The 18,349-nt window shown below is 46.8% G+C and overlaps 1 protein-coding gene across 1 annotated transcript in view; it reads left to right on the top strand.

Moving 5' to 3' along the window:
• Positions 1-18,349, top strand: part of SLC38A3 (solute carrier family 38 member 3) — a 42,208-nt gene that overhangs the window by 711 nt on the left and 23,148 nt on the right. The window contains exons 2-6 of the mRNA XM_084839599.1: positions 1,373-1,457; positions 2,473-2,588; positions 15,872-15,945; positions 17,116-17,208; positions 17,420-17,501. Of these exons, the coding sequence (XP_084695725.1) occupies positions 1,373-1,457; positions 2,473-2,588; positions 15,872-15,945; positions 17,116-17,208; positions 17,420-17,501 (450 nt within the window). The remainder of the gene's footprint in view (positions 1-1,372; positions 1,458-2,472; positions 2,589-15,871; positions 15,946-17,115; positions 17,209-17,419; positions 17,502-18,349) is intronic.

The following is an 18,349-nucleotide window of genomic DNA, read 5'->3' as shown; positions in this document are numbered from 1 at the left end:
AAGTTGCATTGCGCTTGTGCAATTGTAAGTCTTCCCCCAGATAGTGTGTTCATTGTTGCTGTCTGGAATTTCAGAAAGACAGAGACCCAACAGGCTCTCAATGGATAGTCTTTGAGACATGGGGCTCCTTCACACTGAGATTTTATCTTGAGATTAAGAGTGCTCCTTCACGGAAGTTTGTGAGCTCTTTACATGACACTGTCATCATTCAAGGCGTCTCCTGCACTAAATGCCCTTTTGTTCCATTTTTAAATAGATCGCAGATAATGAGATAATCAAATTACCCTGTTGTCTTCCCCTTCAGTTTCCTCCCTGAAAAGAGTAAAAGCGGCAAGAAGAGGAGCAAGATCAATGAAAGCTAATGGAAGACTCAGATACAGGGAGAAGGAGGGGGGAAGGGGTAGGGGGAAAGGAAGCATGTGAAAAAGGGAGTCAGAGGTGATCTTGCATTTAAAACAGAAGCAGAAAGCCCCATTTTAAATGCAGGATTTTAGGCTGGTGTAGAGATGCCCATGGTTACCGAGGAGTGATACAGTTTTCTGTCGGCATATCTGCACCATTTTATTAACCTTTTCATTTTTAATTATTATTATTTTTGTAAGTGTTGTGCTGTACAACTGTAGCATGGCAGTCCGGATCTAGCCAGGTTTTTTTTTTTTAAACCAGCTCTGCAATGAACACTTTTTCTGCAATGCTTTATTTCTTTGTCACAATTGAGGTTGTTTTCACCATGTAGAAGAGATATGGCACTGTGATCAACCAAGAGGGACTTGTGCAAAGGCTAAAATATAATTTTACAGCAAAGGCTAAAATATAATTGTGGTCATGCTTTGACTGTTTGTGTAGGAAAACCCTTGGATAATGAAGATTCTAATATCTGTCCAGTTTGGCTGAGCAAGCAGCCATCATAAGAACATAAGAAGAGCCATGATGGATCAGACCAAGGGTCCATCTAGTCCTGCATTCTGTTTATACAGTGGCCAATCAGCTGCCCACAGGAAACACATAAGCAGGACAGGAGAGCAACAGCACCCTCCCGCCCATGTCCCCCCAGCAACTGGTGTACATAGGCATGCTGCCTCTGATACTGGAGATAGCATATAGCCATCAGAACTAGTAGCCATTGAAGGCCTTCTTCTCCATGAGTTTGTCCAGCTCCCTTTTAAAGCCATCCAAATTGATGGCCATCACTATATATTGTGGTAGGGAATTCCATAGTTTAACAACAGGTATAGAAGAGGTAACTCTGCAGAACTACACTGTCATGAGTACCCAATTGCCATCCTACGGACCAGATGTATGAATAGGGAAATTTTCAAGATGAAGCTACTTAATTTAACAGAGGTTGTCCTTTCCCTCTGTCTTGTTCCAGATTTGATGAGAACCAGGCAAATCTGCCCGAGAGGGAGGAGTTCCTTCCACATGGTGCTGAAAAGAAACAGACCCATTTCACAGATGTAAGTTGTGGTATATGGATCCAGGCTGTTGGCTGCAACTTTGGATATTCATCTAGAAATATCTGTATAGTACAGGGGCTCAGACCTCTTGATTGCTTTAGCTGGGAGCTGTCAAGGCAGTGGGGTGCAAGGCCAGTGTATGTTCTGCAAATGGGTTGGACAACAGCCATGCAAATCCATTCCAGAAAGCAAAACACCAGTCTAGGAACAGGCAGCCAGTGAGCCAGGGGTGGGGAACCTCAAGTCTGGGGGCCAAATCAAACCCTTGTGGGATGCCAGTCTGGCCTTCTGGGGCTCCCCAGATAGCCATGCCTCCTTCTCCTGGCCGCACCCTCCCCTTTGCTGCAACCATTAACCATTGGGTTTCCTGGCTTCTGTGAAGTTTTTCTTCCATTCTAAAAGGTTGAAATTTCTCTCCTAAGGCTGAGTTACAGGCAGTAAGTCCTTAAAGCTACAATATGCTGGTGTTTTTGGTATTTTGCCTTTGCCCCTCCCTCCCCTGTGGCCCCTGATGGCTTCTCCTAAATTGAATTCAGCCCTGAAGCTGAAAGAGGTTCCCCACCCTGAGAGCCAAATACAGCCTTGGCGAGGAGCCATTTGGCCTCTCTTGTCTTCAGATCAGCAGCTGAGGGGGATAGAATGGATGGAGCAGAGTTTGCCACAGACAGGTCTCAAGGCATGAGAAGGGGGCTGGGCTCTTCTCAGATTGGCGAAACCAGTTGTAAACCAGAGTTCTAGGAACTGCACCTGGAGTTCATTGCAGGGGGAGCAGGTTTCCAGAGCAAACTTTGCTGTTCATAGGAGTCCCCCGCAACACAATTTATGGTAAGAAACACATGGGCAGGGAAAGGTGGAAGAGGGCTCAGTTGGAGGAGATGGCCAACAGCAGCACCCACTCCTTCTCCAGCAGTCTGTGGGGGAGAAGAATAGAGTAACCAGGGAGGAAGGGTCCTATGCTGATGACTGATCCTGCCAGGGACTCAGACTCACTGTCTCTCTCTTCCTTCCCTTACAGTTTGAAGGAAAGACCTCTTTTGGGATGTCTGTCTTCAATCTCAGCAATGCCATCATGGGCAGCGGGATCCTTGGCCTGGCGTATGCTATGGCCAACACCGGCATCCTCCTCTTTCTGTAAGTGCCATGCCCAACATCAGGAGGGCTAAGAATTTCTGAAAATATGTTCCCCTAAATTTGGGCAGCTCGACAGTCCTCTCTTGTCCTGTTCTAAATGCTCCACTTCCGGATTATTTTGAACGTAACGTATCACCTCATATAACTGGCCTTGTAATGTTGCTGTTGTAATGCTCCTTCAGTGCCATAAAGGACTGTTTTGGATAAACATTGCACCGACCATCCCCTTCCTCCTGACCATTTTCCTGCCCTTTCCCTTCAACTTTTGTTGGAACTTTTTAACTCTGGCTTTGCACATGGTGATGCTGTATCTGACCAACATACTCTGTTTCCTTGGAACTATGGTCACTCACTTCTCTATCCAGTTTCAGTCAGTGAACAAACAACACATATCTCACAGGCAAATTGGATTCCAAGCAGGTTGCTGCACAAAAGAAGAATATCTTCTCCCCCCACCTTTTTTTTTTTAAGGGGAAAAGCCTCTAGTTTCAGGCAGTTTCAGCAGAGGCAATTATGCTAATAAATCCATTGAAATCCATAAAGTGTCCTGAGTAGACAAAGCGGAATCATTTCTGCACTATTTTAGGGCTAAAATTCTAAAATATTGTGTGTGTGTGCGCGTGTGTGTTTTATGTATGTATGTATGTATATGTGCATGAAAAGTTGTATATTTTGGGAAGTGCAAAAAAAAGGAAAAAGACAACACAAGTGTTTCAAATGCAGTGTAATGGCTTCACTATAGTAAAACTATTTGCATTGTCGTAGCGGTTCCTGTTGGAGGCCTCCATTTGGTCAGGCAATGCACACACACACAAAATGAGACTTACACCTCAGGAGACTGACGCTTTGTCCCGGAGGAGTTTACTTAGGCCAGAGCGTGCTTCCCGCCATTATGAGAAACTGCAAACCAAGGGTTGGTATGCAGTTGGACACTCGGCCCCAGTGAGGTCGCGGACTCTGGGAGCGCACGTTCACTGAGGAGAAAAATTGGGCTCAGTGTTCCTACGCTGTCTGATGCTAAGCTGCGGTCACCAGCAAGGGTGGCTCCTGAGTCAGCTGACAACTGGGCTGTGTGCACAATGGGGAGCGACAAAGGAAGTTTGTTAGGCTCCTACTCTGTGGGTAGCAGCAGGTGGGCTGGGGCAGGTTGGGTTCTCCTGGCTAGGGGCAAGCAGGACTGTAGTCTATTCATGCTTTGGGGAGGGTGGTGATGGTGCTGAGGCAGTCAGGCTCCCTGGTGTGGGCTGCTGCAATGGTTCCCATGCTCCTTGCTTTCTTCCTACTCCAGCCCCAAAGCCAGGAGGGCCTGGAGCCTGGGCAACAGCACAGAATGTGCCTCTTTGACAGAGGGAACCATGCCAGGGGCTGGAGGAGGGAATATCAGCAAGCTGAGCAGCTCAGGGGGAACAGTGGGCAGGGGCCACAGGACTTCTGCCTCCTGGGCAACCGTTGCATGCTGTCAGTGAGAAATAAAGGGCGTCGCTAAACCAGCCTAAAATCCTGCATTTAAAACAGGGCTTTCTGCTTCCATTTTAAAAGCAGGATCACAACAACGCCCTTTTCCACATGCTTCTTTCCCCACCCCTTTGCCCCCCTCCTTCTCCCCGTATCTGTCTTCCATTATCTTTCATTGAACTTGCTCCTCTTCTTGCCACTTTTCCTCTTTTCACAGAGGAAACTGAAGCGGAACACAACGGGGTAATTTGATAGCTCAATATCTGCAATCTTTTTTGGAAATGGAGCATTTAGTGCAAGAGACGCCCTGGAGGGGCACGGTGCCATGTAAAGAGCCTCCAGACTTCCCTGAAGGAGCAATCTCAGTTGCAGGATAAAAGCTCCACGTGAAGAAAGCCAAAGTTCTCACAGGGGCAGCAGTGCTCCAAATGCCCTCATTGCAACAGGAGAAAGTTGGGAGAATGCAGATTGAGAGGGTCCTTGCAGATGGCTCTCTGCCCTCTCTGGGACTGGTGTGCTTGCATTGCCTCTGCTCCTTGCCAGTGTCCCTGGAGAAAGGGGAAGCGCCCTCCTCACGCGGTAAGGTGGCGCATGACGGCATGGCCTTGCTGAGTGTTGCTAGTCAGTGTTGCTATCTGGGGCCTGGAAAGCTAATGGGATGGAGGGCAGGGCCAACTCCTGGCCACCCATGGGGCCTCTTGCAAGGTCAATTTAAACCTTTCATTCTGTTATTTGGCAGCCCTAAGAGCACCGCAGCTGTCAGCAGGTGTTGACTTTCCCCTCATTTGTTATCGATTTCCCTCCTTTCCTCCCCCTTCCGGGATATGACCACCACTCACAACTGTGCAAACAAAGCAGCAGGCAGAGGCAGCTGCCTCCAGCAGGGGCTGGGTGGAGACAGGCTGATCTTTTGCTTTATAAGCCTCAAGCAATCTCTGGAGAAGGAAGGAAAGAACCATCCACAGGCACTGGGAAAAGAATCCCAGATCAATCGCAGAACGTCAGCTATCACACTTGTTAGTCATCAAACAGGAAGCACTGGAGAGTCACAACATCATTGGCCTGGGCAGTGTACATACAAGTTCTGAGGAGAAGCCAAAGAAATGGAGGCCTCCTTCTTACACAGTGTTGGTAGTGTGTGATTGTCTCAGTATGGCTTCTTCCAGTACTGCCAGGGTGCCTCCGAAAAGTGGGGGTGCCACAATTCCCTAGTCACCTTTGCCACACCTTTCCTGGTCTCCACTCTCCCAAAGCTCCTCCTTCTAGCTCTGCTCATAGAAGCTCCATCTCCATCAGCCACGATAACTACCCAATGGAGCTTCCCAGTTTAGAAGCAGTATCCCCCTGGAGAACAGGAACTGGGGACAAATAAGAAGGGAATGCTGTGGTTTTGATGCCCTTTTCTTGCCAGTTTCCCAGAGGCATTTGGATTTTGGACTACATGGAGAACTGACCTCTAGCACAATACTAATAGTGTCTTCTGGTGTGATGGGTTTCGCCAGAAAACTGTTGTGCCAGCAAATGCTATTGCCATTGAGCTAGAGGTCACTTACGCTAGCACAAAGTAATTTATGTTAGTGGTAGTGTTGAATAGGATTCCAATAGTTCCTTTTCTGCAACACAATGGTGCTGATTCCCAAGTAAGTGTGTTTGTTTAGCATCAGTGCAGCAGATGTAAATTCCATTTTATTCCTGTAGTCATGATGGTGCTATGATTTAGGGTGCAATCCTATGGATGTCTAGGCAGAAAAAGTTACTACAACTCCCATTCTGGCTGGGGAATGCTGGGAGTTGTAGGACATTTTCTGTCTAAACATGCATAGGATTGCTCCCTTAAGTGAGTTTAAAATGCGAAAATACCCTTTGTCCTATAGCCTCCTGCCTCACCTCAGAAGCAGGGCCTCCCCAGAAGATCTTAAGAGTATGGGACCAGTTGTGGTTCAAGAGCTCATATGAGAAGCACAAGCTACTCCACAGCTAGAAAGAAAGAAAGAAAGAAAGAAAGAAAGAAAGAAAGAAAGAAAGAAAGAGTACAAAGCATCAGTGAGGGCTGTGGAATCATTCCAAATGTGGATATACTGACGCATGCTGAAAATACTGTGGACTGATTGAGTAACACATGAGAACGTACTATACAGAGTAAACAGAGAAACAGAATTGGTAAAGACCATCAAAAGAAGAAAGTTACAATACCTTGGTCATATTATCTGAGGCGAAAAATACATGGTACTCCAACTCATTATTCAAGGGAAAATGGAAGGAAAAAGATCAATAGAAAGAAGACGAACGTCATGGTTAAAGAATATGAGGGAATGGTTCAGCTGTACTTCTGTACAACTATTCAGAGCAGCGGTGTCAAAAACAAAAACAGCTGTAATGATAGCTAACCTCTGATAGGAGATGGCCCCTTAAGAAGAAGAAGTGGGCTGTGGCTCAGTGGTACAGCTCTTGCTTTGCATGCAAAGCTCCCAGGTTCAACCCTGGCATCTCCAGGGAGGGCTGGAAAAACTCCTGCCTGAAATTCTGGAGAGCCATTCTGCCAATCAGTGTTGACAATACTGAACTAGATGGACCAAGGGTTTGATTCAGTTTAAAGCAGTTTCCTAGGTTCCTATGTAGATGCTCCCCCCACAAGTTCTCCTTCCTTTTGATGGAATTTGTACTGTGTCAGTGTTGTGTGGGTTGAGATCTTGTATTTTTTATCTTATATGAACGCTGGCATTCATGGGATCCTGCATCTGCTACTGAATTTGGCATCAGGACACTGGGGAGGGTAGCATACTTCTCTGTGTGACTGATCTTCCATTCTTCCCTCTACCACGTTCTTGGACGTCCATCTCTCTTGTGCATGTTTACAAGGCCAAGACAGAATAGCACTTAATCTTGGTAGTGTTGGGGGGTGGGGGGATGGCGTTCCTTTGCCAAAGTGATCTATCCTATGCTTCCAAAGCTGCCTGGGGCAAACCCATGCAGCTGTCATTCTCTGTGAACTGTTTGGCTATTAAGGCAAAGCTTGGCTTTGCACAGCCCTCCCAAAGCCTGGGGAGCAATTCAGTGCTCAGTTCCCCTGTGGAGAGTCTCTGTTTCGTTGCTTGACGACGTACTGCTGGGTTCAGCCAGGGACAGTGCTGAGGCATCCAGTCTGTGTCCTCAACCTGTCAAGCCACGGCTTCTTTAGCCAGGGCACAGCACGTCTCCTTCCAAACAAAAACGAACATGGCACTGTTTCTGAGCCGGTCTTCTGCTGGAGAACAGCCACATTCATCTCCCTTCCGTACCCGAGGCTTGCCTGATGTCACCTGTTTTGAGGAGTTGTTCCTCATTGTGGGATACGACTGTCCTGTGAACTGGTTGGATGTTCCTTATTTCAGAACATTCCTCTGATGAATCTCCCTAGGGGCCCCTGTGCTCTCTCGGCTTGAGTTTCAGAGCTAAACTGGAAGTAGAGCTTCTAGAGCTTCTGCGAGTGTGAGAACCTGGCATCAAGACAGGGCAGCCTACCATTAAGGCTGCCGAACCAGTGCTGGTTCCACTTTCACCCTTGTGTGCAAACTAGCTGAGGAAGGAAGGAAGGAACTAGTGAAGGCTGTGGATATGCTGGTGCATAAACCACAGAGGCAGAAATGATAAAATAATGCATGTGAGGCCATAAAATCACCCTAGGTTCACAGCAGTCTAAATTAATTCTAAACTCTAGAGCAGCCTTCCCCAACCTCAGCAATGGGGAACCTCAGGCCTTCCTGTGGGCCCAATCCAGCCCTCAGAGGTTCCCCAGAAGGCCAAGATCCTGCTCTGGCCCTCACCCTCTTTTCCACAACCATTGATTGGTGGTTTTCCCCAGTAAGAGCTTTCAGCTACAATATGCTTACAATATGGCCACTAATTTGGATGGCTTTAAATGGGGATTGGACAAACTCATGGAGGAAAACACTACTAGTGGCTATGTGCTACCTCCAGTACCAGAGGCAGTTAGCCTGTGTACACCAGTTGCTGGGGAACAGGGGTGGGAGGGTGCTGTTGCGCTCATGCCCTGCTTGTGAGTTCCTGGTTGACAGCTGGTTGGCCACTATGTGAATGGAATGCTGGACTACATGGACTCTTGGTCTGATCCAGCAGGGCTCTCCTTATGCTCTTATGCTCTTATGCTGATATTTTTTGTATTTTTGGCCCCACCCCCTTTGCACCCAGCCCCGCCCACCATTGGAATGCTGCCTCCAAGAACTTCTCTGGACTTCAATTTGGCCCTCGGGCTGAAAGAGGTTCAACACCCCTGCCCAACTTGGTGCCCTCCAGATGTTTTGGACCACAAATTCCAGCATTGCTGACCATTGGCCATGCGGGCTGGGGCTGATGGGAGTTGAAGTCCAAAACATCTGGAGGGCGTCGGGTTGGGGAAGAGCTTCAAAGTATCCTTTACTTGAAAGTACCCGTCAGTTTGATGGGACAGTTTTTGGTCTTTGGACATGGACTCTTCCCTTCCCAGGGAGGAAACATGCCCAGTGCCCAGTGTTGGAAGGCTGGACTGCCTGCTGTAGGGTAGGAGTAGCATCCACAGCCAGGCCAGATTGCTCCAGATGATGGATCCCCCTCCCCTCAGTGTAACTCAGCATATGATTCTATGATTGTATGATTCTATGCCCCTTCATGGCCAGGTTGCTTCTGGGTTGGCAAACAAAGAGAACCCAGCATGGCTTGGCGGGCCTAGCAGTGGAGGCTGGTGGCTCTGATTTTGGTGGGGCTGTGAATCCATTCTGGGTTTCAGTCAGAACCAACCAAAATGCTAAAGGAGTTATCCAAGATGCTGAACCTATTTTGGGGATAGGGCTCAGTACCTTGGATAGCTCCTTTAGAATTCTGGCTGGTTCTGACTGAAACCCAGAATGGATACACAGCCCCACCGAAATCAGAGCCACCAGCCTGCACTGAAGCCTAGTGTGATTTGGCTTTGGATGGATGCAGTGTATCTCTGTGCATAAGATGCATTGCTTTTTGTGGCGGAGGGGGAGTCCATCCCAAACAGGAAAACCCCAAAATAGAAAATCAGAAGCAAAATGGAGAAGATCCCCTGCCCCCCATGGAAGAGTGGAATGCAGTGGCTGGAAAAAGAGCAGGGGGGAGAGACATGTAGGTATAAAGGCACCTGCCTGTTCAACTCTCTTTGCCAGCCAGTGCCTGTCTGTTCACACACTCTGGACAGATTCCTGCCTGCAAAGGAGCTTTGAAGACACACACATCACATAAACACACACATACACACACCATTTTGTTGTTGTTGTTGTTGTTGTTGTTCAGTCGTTCAGTCGTGTCCGACTCTTCGTGACCCCATGGACCATAGCACGCCAGGCCTTCCTGTCCTGCGCTCTCTCCCGGAGCGTGCTCAAGTTCATATTCATTGCATCCGTGATGCTATCTAGCCATCTCATCCTCTGCCGTCCCCTTCTCCTTTTGCCTTCAGTCTTTCCCAGCATCAGGGTCTTTTCCAGGGAGTTTTCTCTTCGCATTAGGTGGCCAAAATATTGGAGCTTCAGCTTCATTATCTGTCCTTCCAATGAGCAGTCAGGGTTGATTTCCTTTAGGATGGACTGATTTGACCTCCTTGCAGTCCAGGGGACTCGTAAGAGTCTTCTCCAGCACCACAGTTCGAAAGCATCAATTCTTCGGCGCTCAGCCTTCCTTATAGTCCAGCTCTCACAGCCATACATTACTACTGGGAAAACCATAGCTTTGATTAGACGGACCTTTGTCGGCAAGGTGATGTCTCTGCTTCTTACTATGCTGTCTAGGTTTGCCATAGCTTTCCTCCCAAGGAGCAAGCGTCTTTTAATTTCATGGCTACAGTCACCGTCTGCGGTGATCTTGGAGCCCAAGAAAGTAAAATCTGTCACTGCTTCCATTTCTTCCCCTTCTATATGCCAGGAAGTGATAGGGCCAGATGACATGATCTTCGTTTTTTTAATGTTGAGTTTCAAACCAGCTTTTGCACTCTCCTCTTTCACCCTCAACAAGAGGCTCTTGAGATCCTCTTCGCTTTCTGCCATTAGGGTGGTATCGTCTGCATATCGGAGGTTGTTGATAATTCTCCCGGCAATCTTAATTCCGACCTGTGATTCATCCAACCTGGCATTTCTCATGATGTACTCTGCATATAAGTTAAATAAGCAGGGTGACAATATGCAGCCTTGTCGTACTCCTTTCCCAATTTTGAACCAATCGGTTGTTCCATGTCTGGTTCTTACTGTTGCTTCTTGACCCTCGTACAGGTTTCTCAGGAGACGGGTAAGGTGGTCTGGTATTCCCATCACTTTCAGAATTTGCCACAGTTTGTTGTGATCCACACAATCAAAGGCTTTAGCGTAGTCAATGAAGCAGAAATAGACGTTTTTCTGGAATTCTCTTGCTTTCTCCATGATGCAGCGAATGTTGGCGATTTGATCTCTAGTTCCTCTGCCTCTTCGAAACCCAGCTTGTACTTCCAGTAGTTCTCGGTTCGCATACTGCTGAAGCCTAGCTTGTAGGATTTTGAGCATCACCTTGCTGGCATGTGAAATGAGCGCAATTGTGCGGTAGTTTGAACACTCTTTGGCATTGCCCTTCTTTGGAATTGGAATGTAAACTGACCTTTTCCAGTCTTGTGGCCACTGTTGAGTGTTCCAGATTTGTTGGCATATTGAATGCAGCATTTTAACAGCATCATCTTTTAGGATTTTAAATAGCTCGGCTGGAATACTGTCATCTCCGCTAGCTTTGTTGTTAGTAATGCTTGCTAAGGCCCACTTGACTTCACTCTCTAGGATGTCCGGCTCAAGTTCAGCGACCGCACTATCATGGCTATCAGGGACATTCAGATCTTTCCTGTATAGTTCTTCTGTGTATTCTTGCCACCTCTTCTTAATCTCATCTGCTTCTGTTAGGTCCCTGCCTTCTTTGTCCTTTATCATGCCCGTCTTTGCACAAAACGTTCCCTTGAGATCTCCAATTTTCTTGAAGAGATCTCTAGTCTTCCCCATTCTGTTGTTTTCCTCGATTTCTTTGCATTGTTCATTTAAGAAGGCCTTCTTGTCTCTCCTTGCTATTCTCTGGAACTCTGCATTCAGTTGGGTATATCTTCCCCTTTCTCCCTTGCTTTTCGCTTCCCTTCTTTCGTGAGCTACTTGTAAAGCCTCATCAGACAGCCACTTGGCTTTCTTGCATTTCTTTTTCTTTGGGACGGATTTCGTTGCTGCCTCCTGAACAATGTTACGGACCTCCGTCCATAGTTCCTCAGGCACTCTGTCTATCAGGTCTAATCCCTGAAATCTATTCCTCACCTCCACTGTATATTCAGAAGGGATATGACTGAGGTCATACCTGAACGGTTTAGTGGTTTTCCCGACGTTCTTCAATTTAAGCCGAAATTTTGCAAGAAGCAGCTCATGATCTGAGCCACAGTCAGCTCCAGGTCTTGTTTTTACTGACTGTATGGAGCTTCTCCATCTTTGGCTGCAAAGGACATAATCAATCTGATTTCGATATTGACCATCTGGTGACGTCCATGTGTAGAGTCGCCTCTTGTGCTGTTGGAAAAGAGTGATTGCTATGATCAGCATGTTCTCTTGGCAAAACTCTATTAGCTTTTGTCCTGCTTCATTTTGTACACCAAGGCCATGCCTGCCTGTTATCCCGGTGATTTCTTGACTTCCTACTTTAGCATTCCAATCCCCTATGATGAAGAGGACATCTTTTTTTGGTGTTAGTTCTAGAAGGTGTTGTAGGTCTTCATAGAACCGATCAACCTCAGCTTCTTCGGCCTCAGTGGTTGGGGCATAGACTTGAATTACTGTGATGTTGAATGGTTTGCCTTGGATTCGTACTGAGATCATTCTATCATTTTTAAGATTGTACCCCAGTACTGCTTTTCCCACCCTTTTGTTGACTATGAGTGCTACTCCATTTCTTCTAAGGGATTCTTGCCCACAATAGTAGATATGATGGTCACCTGAATTAAATTCGCCCATGCCTGTCCATTTTAGTTCACTGATTCCCAAGATGTCGATGTTCAATCTTGCCATCTCATGTTTGACCACCTCCAGCTTACCTTGATTCATTGATCTGACATTCCAGGTTCCTGCAGCCCCACTTATTAAGTTTTATTTTCAATTTGGAATAATTAGACATTTTCAACTTGAGAGATGAAATGCCAGATACCAGCTTGCTTGGGAGGCTTAGTGGGGGCAGCAGGCCATGCATAGTGCGTCCTCTCTTACAACTTCTCGCTGGCTGTGTGTCTGCAGCATAACACAGTAAAGCACATTCAGACATTAATTCTTATAGTGGAAAAGGAAAGAACTGGAAATGTGGGACTCTGACTGGCTCCTGCTAGTGGATATCATGACTTAGCAAGGTATTCATACCCAGGGCTTCTGAGCCAACTCACTATAGTGCAGCAGGCAAAAGAGAGGTCAATTTTAGGAGTGACAACTTGGGAATTTCACTGGAATTATCCCTAAGGGGTGGGGGCTTAATCCCTAAGCCATTATGGACTTGCTCCAAGTGAAGGTGAGAGAATGTGGCTTGCCTAAAGCCACCTGGAGAGGTCATGGTGGAGGCGAGATTCAAGCCAGGGATTTCATGATTTGTAGCTCACTCTCTTAGCCACTCTGCTACACCAGCTGTTTTTATGCCTGTTGTTTATCGCAGGAGGGAGGGTGGCCAGTGTGAATTTGTATTCTTGTGGAGCCTGGGTGAGAGGAGGCAGAGAAATGGGAGCTTTCCTCTCCATGTAGAAATAACTAGTTGTTATGGCCCAGTGGTGTAGCGATAAATTTTGAAGTGCCAGTATTCATCATGACAGTCCCCGTGGCCATGCCCCCAAGGAGAGTCCAAAAATGCAGGCACCTAGGCAGATCCAAATCAACAAACCGGTTCTAGTAGTTTTCATCTCCACCAGGAGCAGGTCTTTTGTAAAAGAAATGATGTCTTAATTGTCCATTCAAGACCAAACCAGCCCAGGATGCTTTGCATTGCAACAGGGATGATGATTAATAATGATTGTCCCCCAGCTACTGTGAGGATTACGACTAAGCTCAGAGGGAACAGGGAAGTCTGAGGGAGGAGGCAGATGATGTCAGCACTCCCACTAGTAAAAAAAGTACCAGGGCTGCGTCCGTGTGAGCGTTTTGTTCCGTTTTTAAATAGATTGCAGATAATGAGCTGTCAAATTACCCCGTTGAGTTCCGCTTCAGTTTCCTCCGTGAAAAGACTTAAAGCGGCAAGAAGAGGAGCGAGATCAATGAAAGATAATGGAAGACTCAGATATGGGAAGAAGGGGAGGAGGGAAAGGAAGCGCATATAAAGGGAGTCAGTTGTGATCCTGCATTTAAAACGGAAGCAGAAAGCCCTGTTTTTAATGCAGGATTTTAGGCTGGTGTAGAAATGCCCTATGAACTTGGAGACCTGGAACAGGCAGACATAACAGCCATATGCAAGCCCTGCATCTTTACAGATTAAGGTTGGGAAGAGTTCCTTCAAAAGAGAGAGAAGCAGCCCAGTCCATGTTTACTCAAGGAGGGGCTTCCAAGAAGTGTGTTCAAGGATAGGATTGCAGCCTTCAATTTGAATGATGAATGGAAATGCTCACTGTCCTGGATACCATCTAAAGTTCATGAACACAACAAGGTCCAGAGTACCTGTAGTGGCCTTCTCCCTTTCCCTTTCCTGTCATTGTAATTGCTTGGAAATTTGGATGAAAAACTGGGTGTTTCAGATCAGATCTGCTGAGACTTTGGTGACACATTTGGACATACATGCCATTTTTGTTTCTGCCAGCCTGTGCAGACAATTCTTCTCCTCCCCTTCACCTCTGTGTAGGGTGAGATCAAATCGTGTACATGTGAGAATCTGTGAAACAGGATACTGGGAAGTCAAACACTGACTAAAGTTAAACACCTACAAAACCGATCATTGTGAAGAGCATTGCACAAGCATTGCCTGTTTCTGATGGCCATTGTACATTTCAGGCAGAGAATCATGTGATTACATGTCACGTTCCAAGGGCAACATGGAAAAGCCGTCACATGGAATCCTTTCCCGCTTTCCCCCTTGATAATGGTAAGGTGTTGACCAGGGGTAAGCAACCAGGTGTCCTCCAGGTGGTTTGGACTACAACTCCCACAAGTGCCAGTCTGCATGGCCAATGGTCAGGGATTTGGGAGTTGAAGTAGACAACCCCTGGTGTAGACCAGCCCAGTGGCATCCTTTTGAAAGGGCGTCTAGGACACAATTGTCCAGATATGTCATTTATCCATGGAGCTAAATCATTGCTACAGGCAACCCTTGAGGCCAAGAATTCAGTGAGATCTGGAGCACTAGTTCAGTCTTGAAACTAAGAACTAATGCTGGTAGAGCGTTGCTAGCCCAGCTGGGCAGGGGGCTGATGCCCTTAATGCTCAATGGCAGGGTTAAGCTCCCACTCTAAGCAGCAGGTGGCCTCCTGCTCCTAAAGCAGGATTCTCTTTCCCTCCTGTGCGTGTTTGCACACACAGTTCTTGCTCTGCACTGCCCTGGCTTCTATCCTAAGAGTCTGGGTAGAATTGCTTACCTTTTACAAATTAATAATTGCATAACAACATGGTTTTAGAGTAGCTAGTGATGGACAAGGGTCTCTTCCTGATATATACATCTTCAAGGGAGCCAAAGCATGGTGGCTCCCATATTAATATCCTCCTAGAGCTGTACCTTCATCTCCACGCCCCTGCTGCTCCCCATCCCAGTTTGGGATGGGAAGGAACTAAGAATACATAATTCTCAGTTCTTTAGTAGGAGGAACTGAGAGTAAATAATGTAACCAGATGGCCAAGCTGCAACATATGCTATTTTTGTCCAATAAGTGCATATTTGTTTCTCACTTCTTGTGCGTGGTCTAGGCGGTGCTTCTGTTCTGGAAATATACCGTTTTGCCGGCCCTGGTAAGAGGGATATTTGGTTCCTGAGAAAAATATACTTCTTCCTCCAGGCTAGCCTTCCTCAACTTGCTGTTCCCCGTATATATGTTGGACTACAACTCCCATCATGCCCAGCCAGCACAACAGTTGGTCATTTTGTCTGGGAATGCTGGGAGTTGTACTCAACACATCTGTAGCATGCTGTGTTCAGAGAGGCTGCCTGCATTCGTTACATCAGCCTTCCCCAACCTGGTGCCCTGCAGTTGTGTTGCACTATGATTCCAAGTACTCCTGACCTAGCCATGCTGGCTGGGAATGATGGGAGCTGCAGTCCAACACATCTGCGGGGCACCAGGTTGGGGAAGGTTGCATCACAGCTCTGGCTGCTTTTTGGAGTGTGGTTTGCACAAGTGTCATACACACTCACTGAATATTGCTTACGATGGGATTAATAACAAGTGACACATCCCAGCCACCCCATGCTGTCACTGTGTTATTAATTCCTTTTTTTGTTTCAAACATTACAGGGTAGCTTTATATTCTTTGGAGGATGGGCACGCTTTTCCTGCATACATCTAGCTATTAAAAAAAACAAAATTGCAGTACAGATATCCCCTGCAAGAAGGCTGTCCCCCACTCCTCTAATTCATGTGGACAGAATTCAAGAAGACTTTTAGGAGTATTACAGAAAGGCAAAAATGTAGTTGGGATATTCTTCAGCTGATCCTGCAGAAAACCCTCAGAAGATCAAGCCAATACTTCTGGCACTGTCTGGCATGCTCGGTTAGAAGAAGAATTCAAGGTTCCCTCTCTGGAGTGTTCATCTTCTGGAGTGTTCATACTTTCGCAACTGACCATCTCTTTGGCCCTGCCATTTAGGTTACACTGCTTTCCTCTTTTATTTTCTAGATTCCTCTTGACCGCTGTAGCTCTCTTGTCCTGCTACTCCATCCACTTGCTGCTCAAATCCTCGGGGATTGTTGGTAAGTACTGCAAACCTGCAGGGAAGCACTTAGCACCACAGGCTTAAGTTCAGCCCCATCTCACATTTGTCCCAAGGCAGAGTCCTGAGGGCAAATGATGCAGCCACCTTGCTGAAGCTAAACCTGCCTGGATCTGCCCAGTACCCGGATGGGAGACTGCCGGAGAGCAACTCCGTGGGTAAAATCCAACGATAGGATGTATGTACAGTGCCTTGGGTTCCATCATGGAAGAAAGGCAAGATATAAGTGTACTAAATAAAAAAATAAAATAAGAATGTGTTACCTTGTTCTTAGCATTGTGGGCTATTGCCTGTCTGGCCCCCAGTCAAACAACTGAATCTCTGCGTGCAATCTGGTGAGCTCATTCCCAGAGCCAGGAGGCAATAGAAATGGCACTCACTGATGTGGAGCTGGTTCAGTTTCCTCAAGTCTGACTTTGCTGGTGGTTTAAAACCCTCTTGGTTTCACTTGACCTCACCCCAAAGAGTATTGCTGTGCCATCAAACAGTAAAAGTGTTAAATGCCTCCACTGGCACCCCATTCAAGCAATCTGAGGGACAGGCACATCAGGCCCAGGAACCTTCACAAAAATAAAAATCTATGAAGGCAGAGGGATGATGTAACAGAGGTGTGGACATTGTCAACTTTGCATGCTTTATTTTAGATATGTCATTTGTATTGTTTGGTGTATATGCAAAAATAGTGATTTTTGAACATTCCACTTACTTTTGTCCTGGGAATGGAACAGAAGTGACTTATAAAACTCTAAAGGACACCAGGTGAACAGAGACCTGGGGAAGCAAAATGTTATGTAGGGACTGGCCCTCAGCACTAGCCATACCCTGGTACTATAATAGAAAAATGGATCCTATGGTGCTTTAGTGCAGAAAGTTCCCACCATATTATTTAGCCATGGGAATGTTGCCATGATTCCAGACTTGAATTCTTAGGGCTAATATAGAATTAATGTATGGTTGCTGATCGTTAATTAACTGTGTGAGTACTTGACTTTTTAAAACCATCTCTTGGTAATCAGTGTAATTCCTGCTGGGTTGTCTGACATCTCCATTTTTCTAAGAGCTGCATGTCACATACAGATGTGAGTCATTCTCCCTCCCTCTCTCCCTTCCTCCCACTTTTGTCCTTGACTGTTAATTTTTGGTCATGTAGGAATCCGAGCCTATGAACAGCTGGGCTACAGGGCCTTTGGAACTCCTGGGAAATTGGCAGCTGCCATTGCTATAACACTACAGAATATTGGAGGTGAGAAGGACATGGACCTCAGTAACCCAGCTACTGAGATCACATCCCCACCCGCTTGCCATATGTGGTGAAGGCCCATTATCGAGTCTCATTGGCCAGGAAAGCATTGCATGGGAAGGAATGAAACAGGCGAAGGCACTGTTCCCAAGCACCTTTCCCCCTGGACCTGAATGGGACTTGACACCCCAGTAACTTCTGTCTCCCCTCTCAGCCATGTCAAGCTACCTGTATATCGTGAAGTCCGAAGTTCCTCTGGTCATCCAGACCTTCCTCAACCTGGAACACAAAACAACGTAAGTGTCCTCCAGCAGCTCCTCCCCTCGTCTCTCAGCCTCCTTGACCCTTCCTGCCCCTGTGGACCATGGCGTCACACTACTGTGCTCAGCAGAGGGTGTCTACTCTGTGGTTATGGGAGTGGATCTGTGTGCCTGTACTCTCAGATGTATTTAGGTTGTGGCAGTGGGGCAGGAAGTGTTGGATATCTCTGCTCCATCCTCTTTGTTGGCTCTGTGTGCTTCTCCCTCACTTCGCAGTGCAAAAAGCCCTCAAGGAAGAGCAGGACTGATGCAAACCATGTTGGTGAGAGTGGAGGACATGTGGGAAGAATAACAAGACTCAGCTCTCCTCTTTTTTCTTTTTTCTTTCTTCTTTTAATCTTATCCTGAGCCAGCCCCAATGGTTTTGCATCTCCTCCTGCATTTTGGTGGATTTGAGAGCTGAGGATTCCCACAGTTTCCCATGTCACGTGGTGACAAACCCTTGTATTCCACAGCATGTATATATACATGGCAAGCCCTATGTCCAAATGCAGTTCCATGGTGCTTATGCCCCTATCATCCCTGCTGCTGAAAACATGCATTGGTATCATCACACACACATGGGTGTAGAGCCATTGTTGCTTTCTGGGATGTATACTCTAAACTTGTGACCTGCAGAGGAACAGTGGCTCAGTAGTAGAGCACCTGCTTTGCATGCAGAAAGTCCCAGGTTCAATCCCTGGTGTCTCCAGGTAGAGCTGGAGAAACTCCTGCCTGAAACCCCGGAGAACCAGTTGGTGTCAACAGTGCTGAGCTAGATGGACCAAGGGTCTGACTTGGTATAAGACAGCTTCCTACATTCCTATGGCCTGCCTTGAGTTATC

This window comes from Heloderma suspectum, chromosome 2 (assembly GCF_057233095.1).
Source record: "Heloderma suspectum isolate Gila_16-S chromosome 2, 16-S_ref, whole genome shotgun sequence".
NCBI lineage: Eukaryota > Metazoa > Chordata > Lepidosauria > Squamata > Helodermatidae > Heloderma > Heloderma suspectum.
Note: the sequence above shows the minus strand (reverse complement) of the source record. Positions and strands in the feature narration are given on the sequence as shown.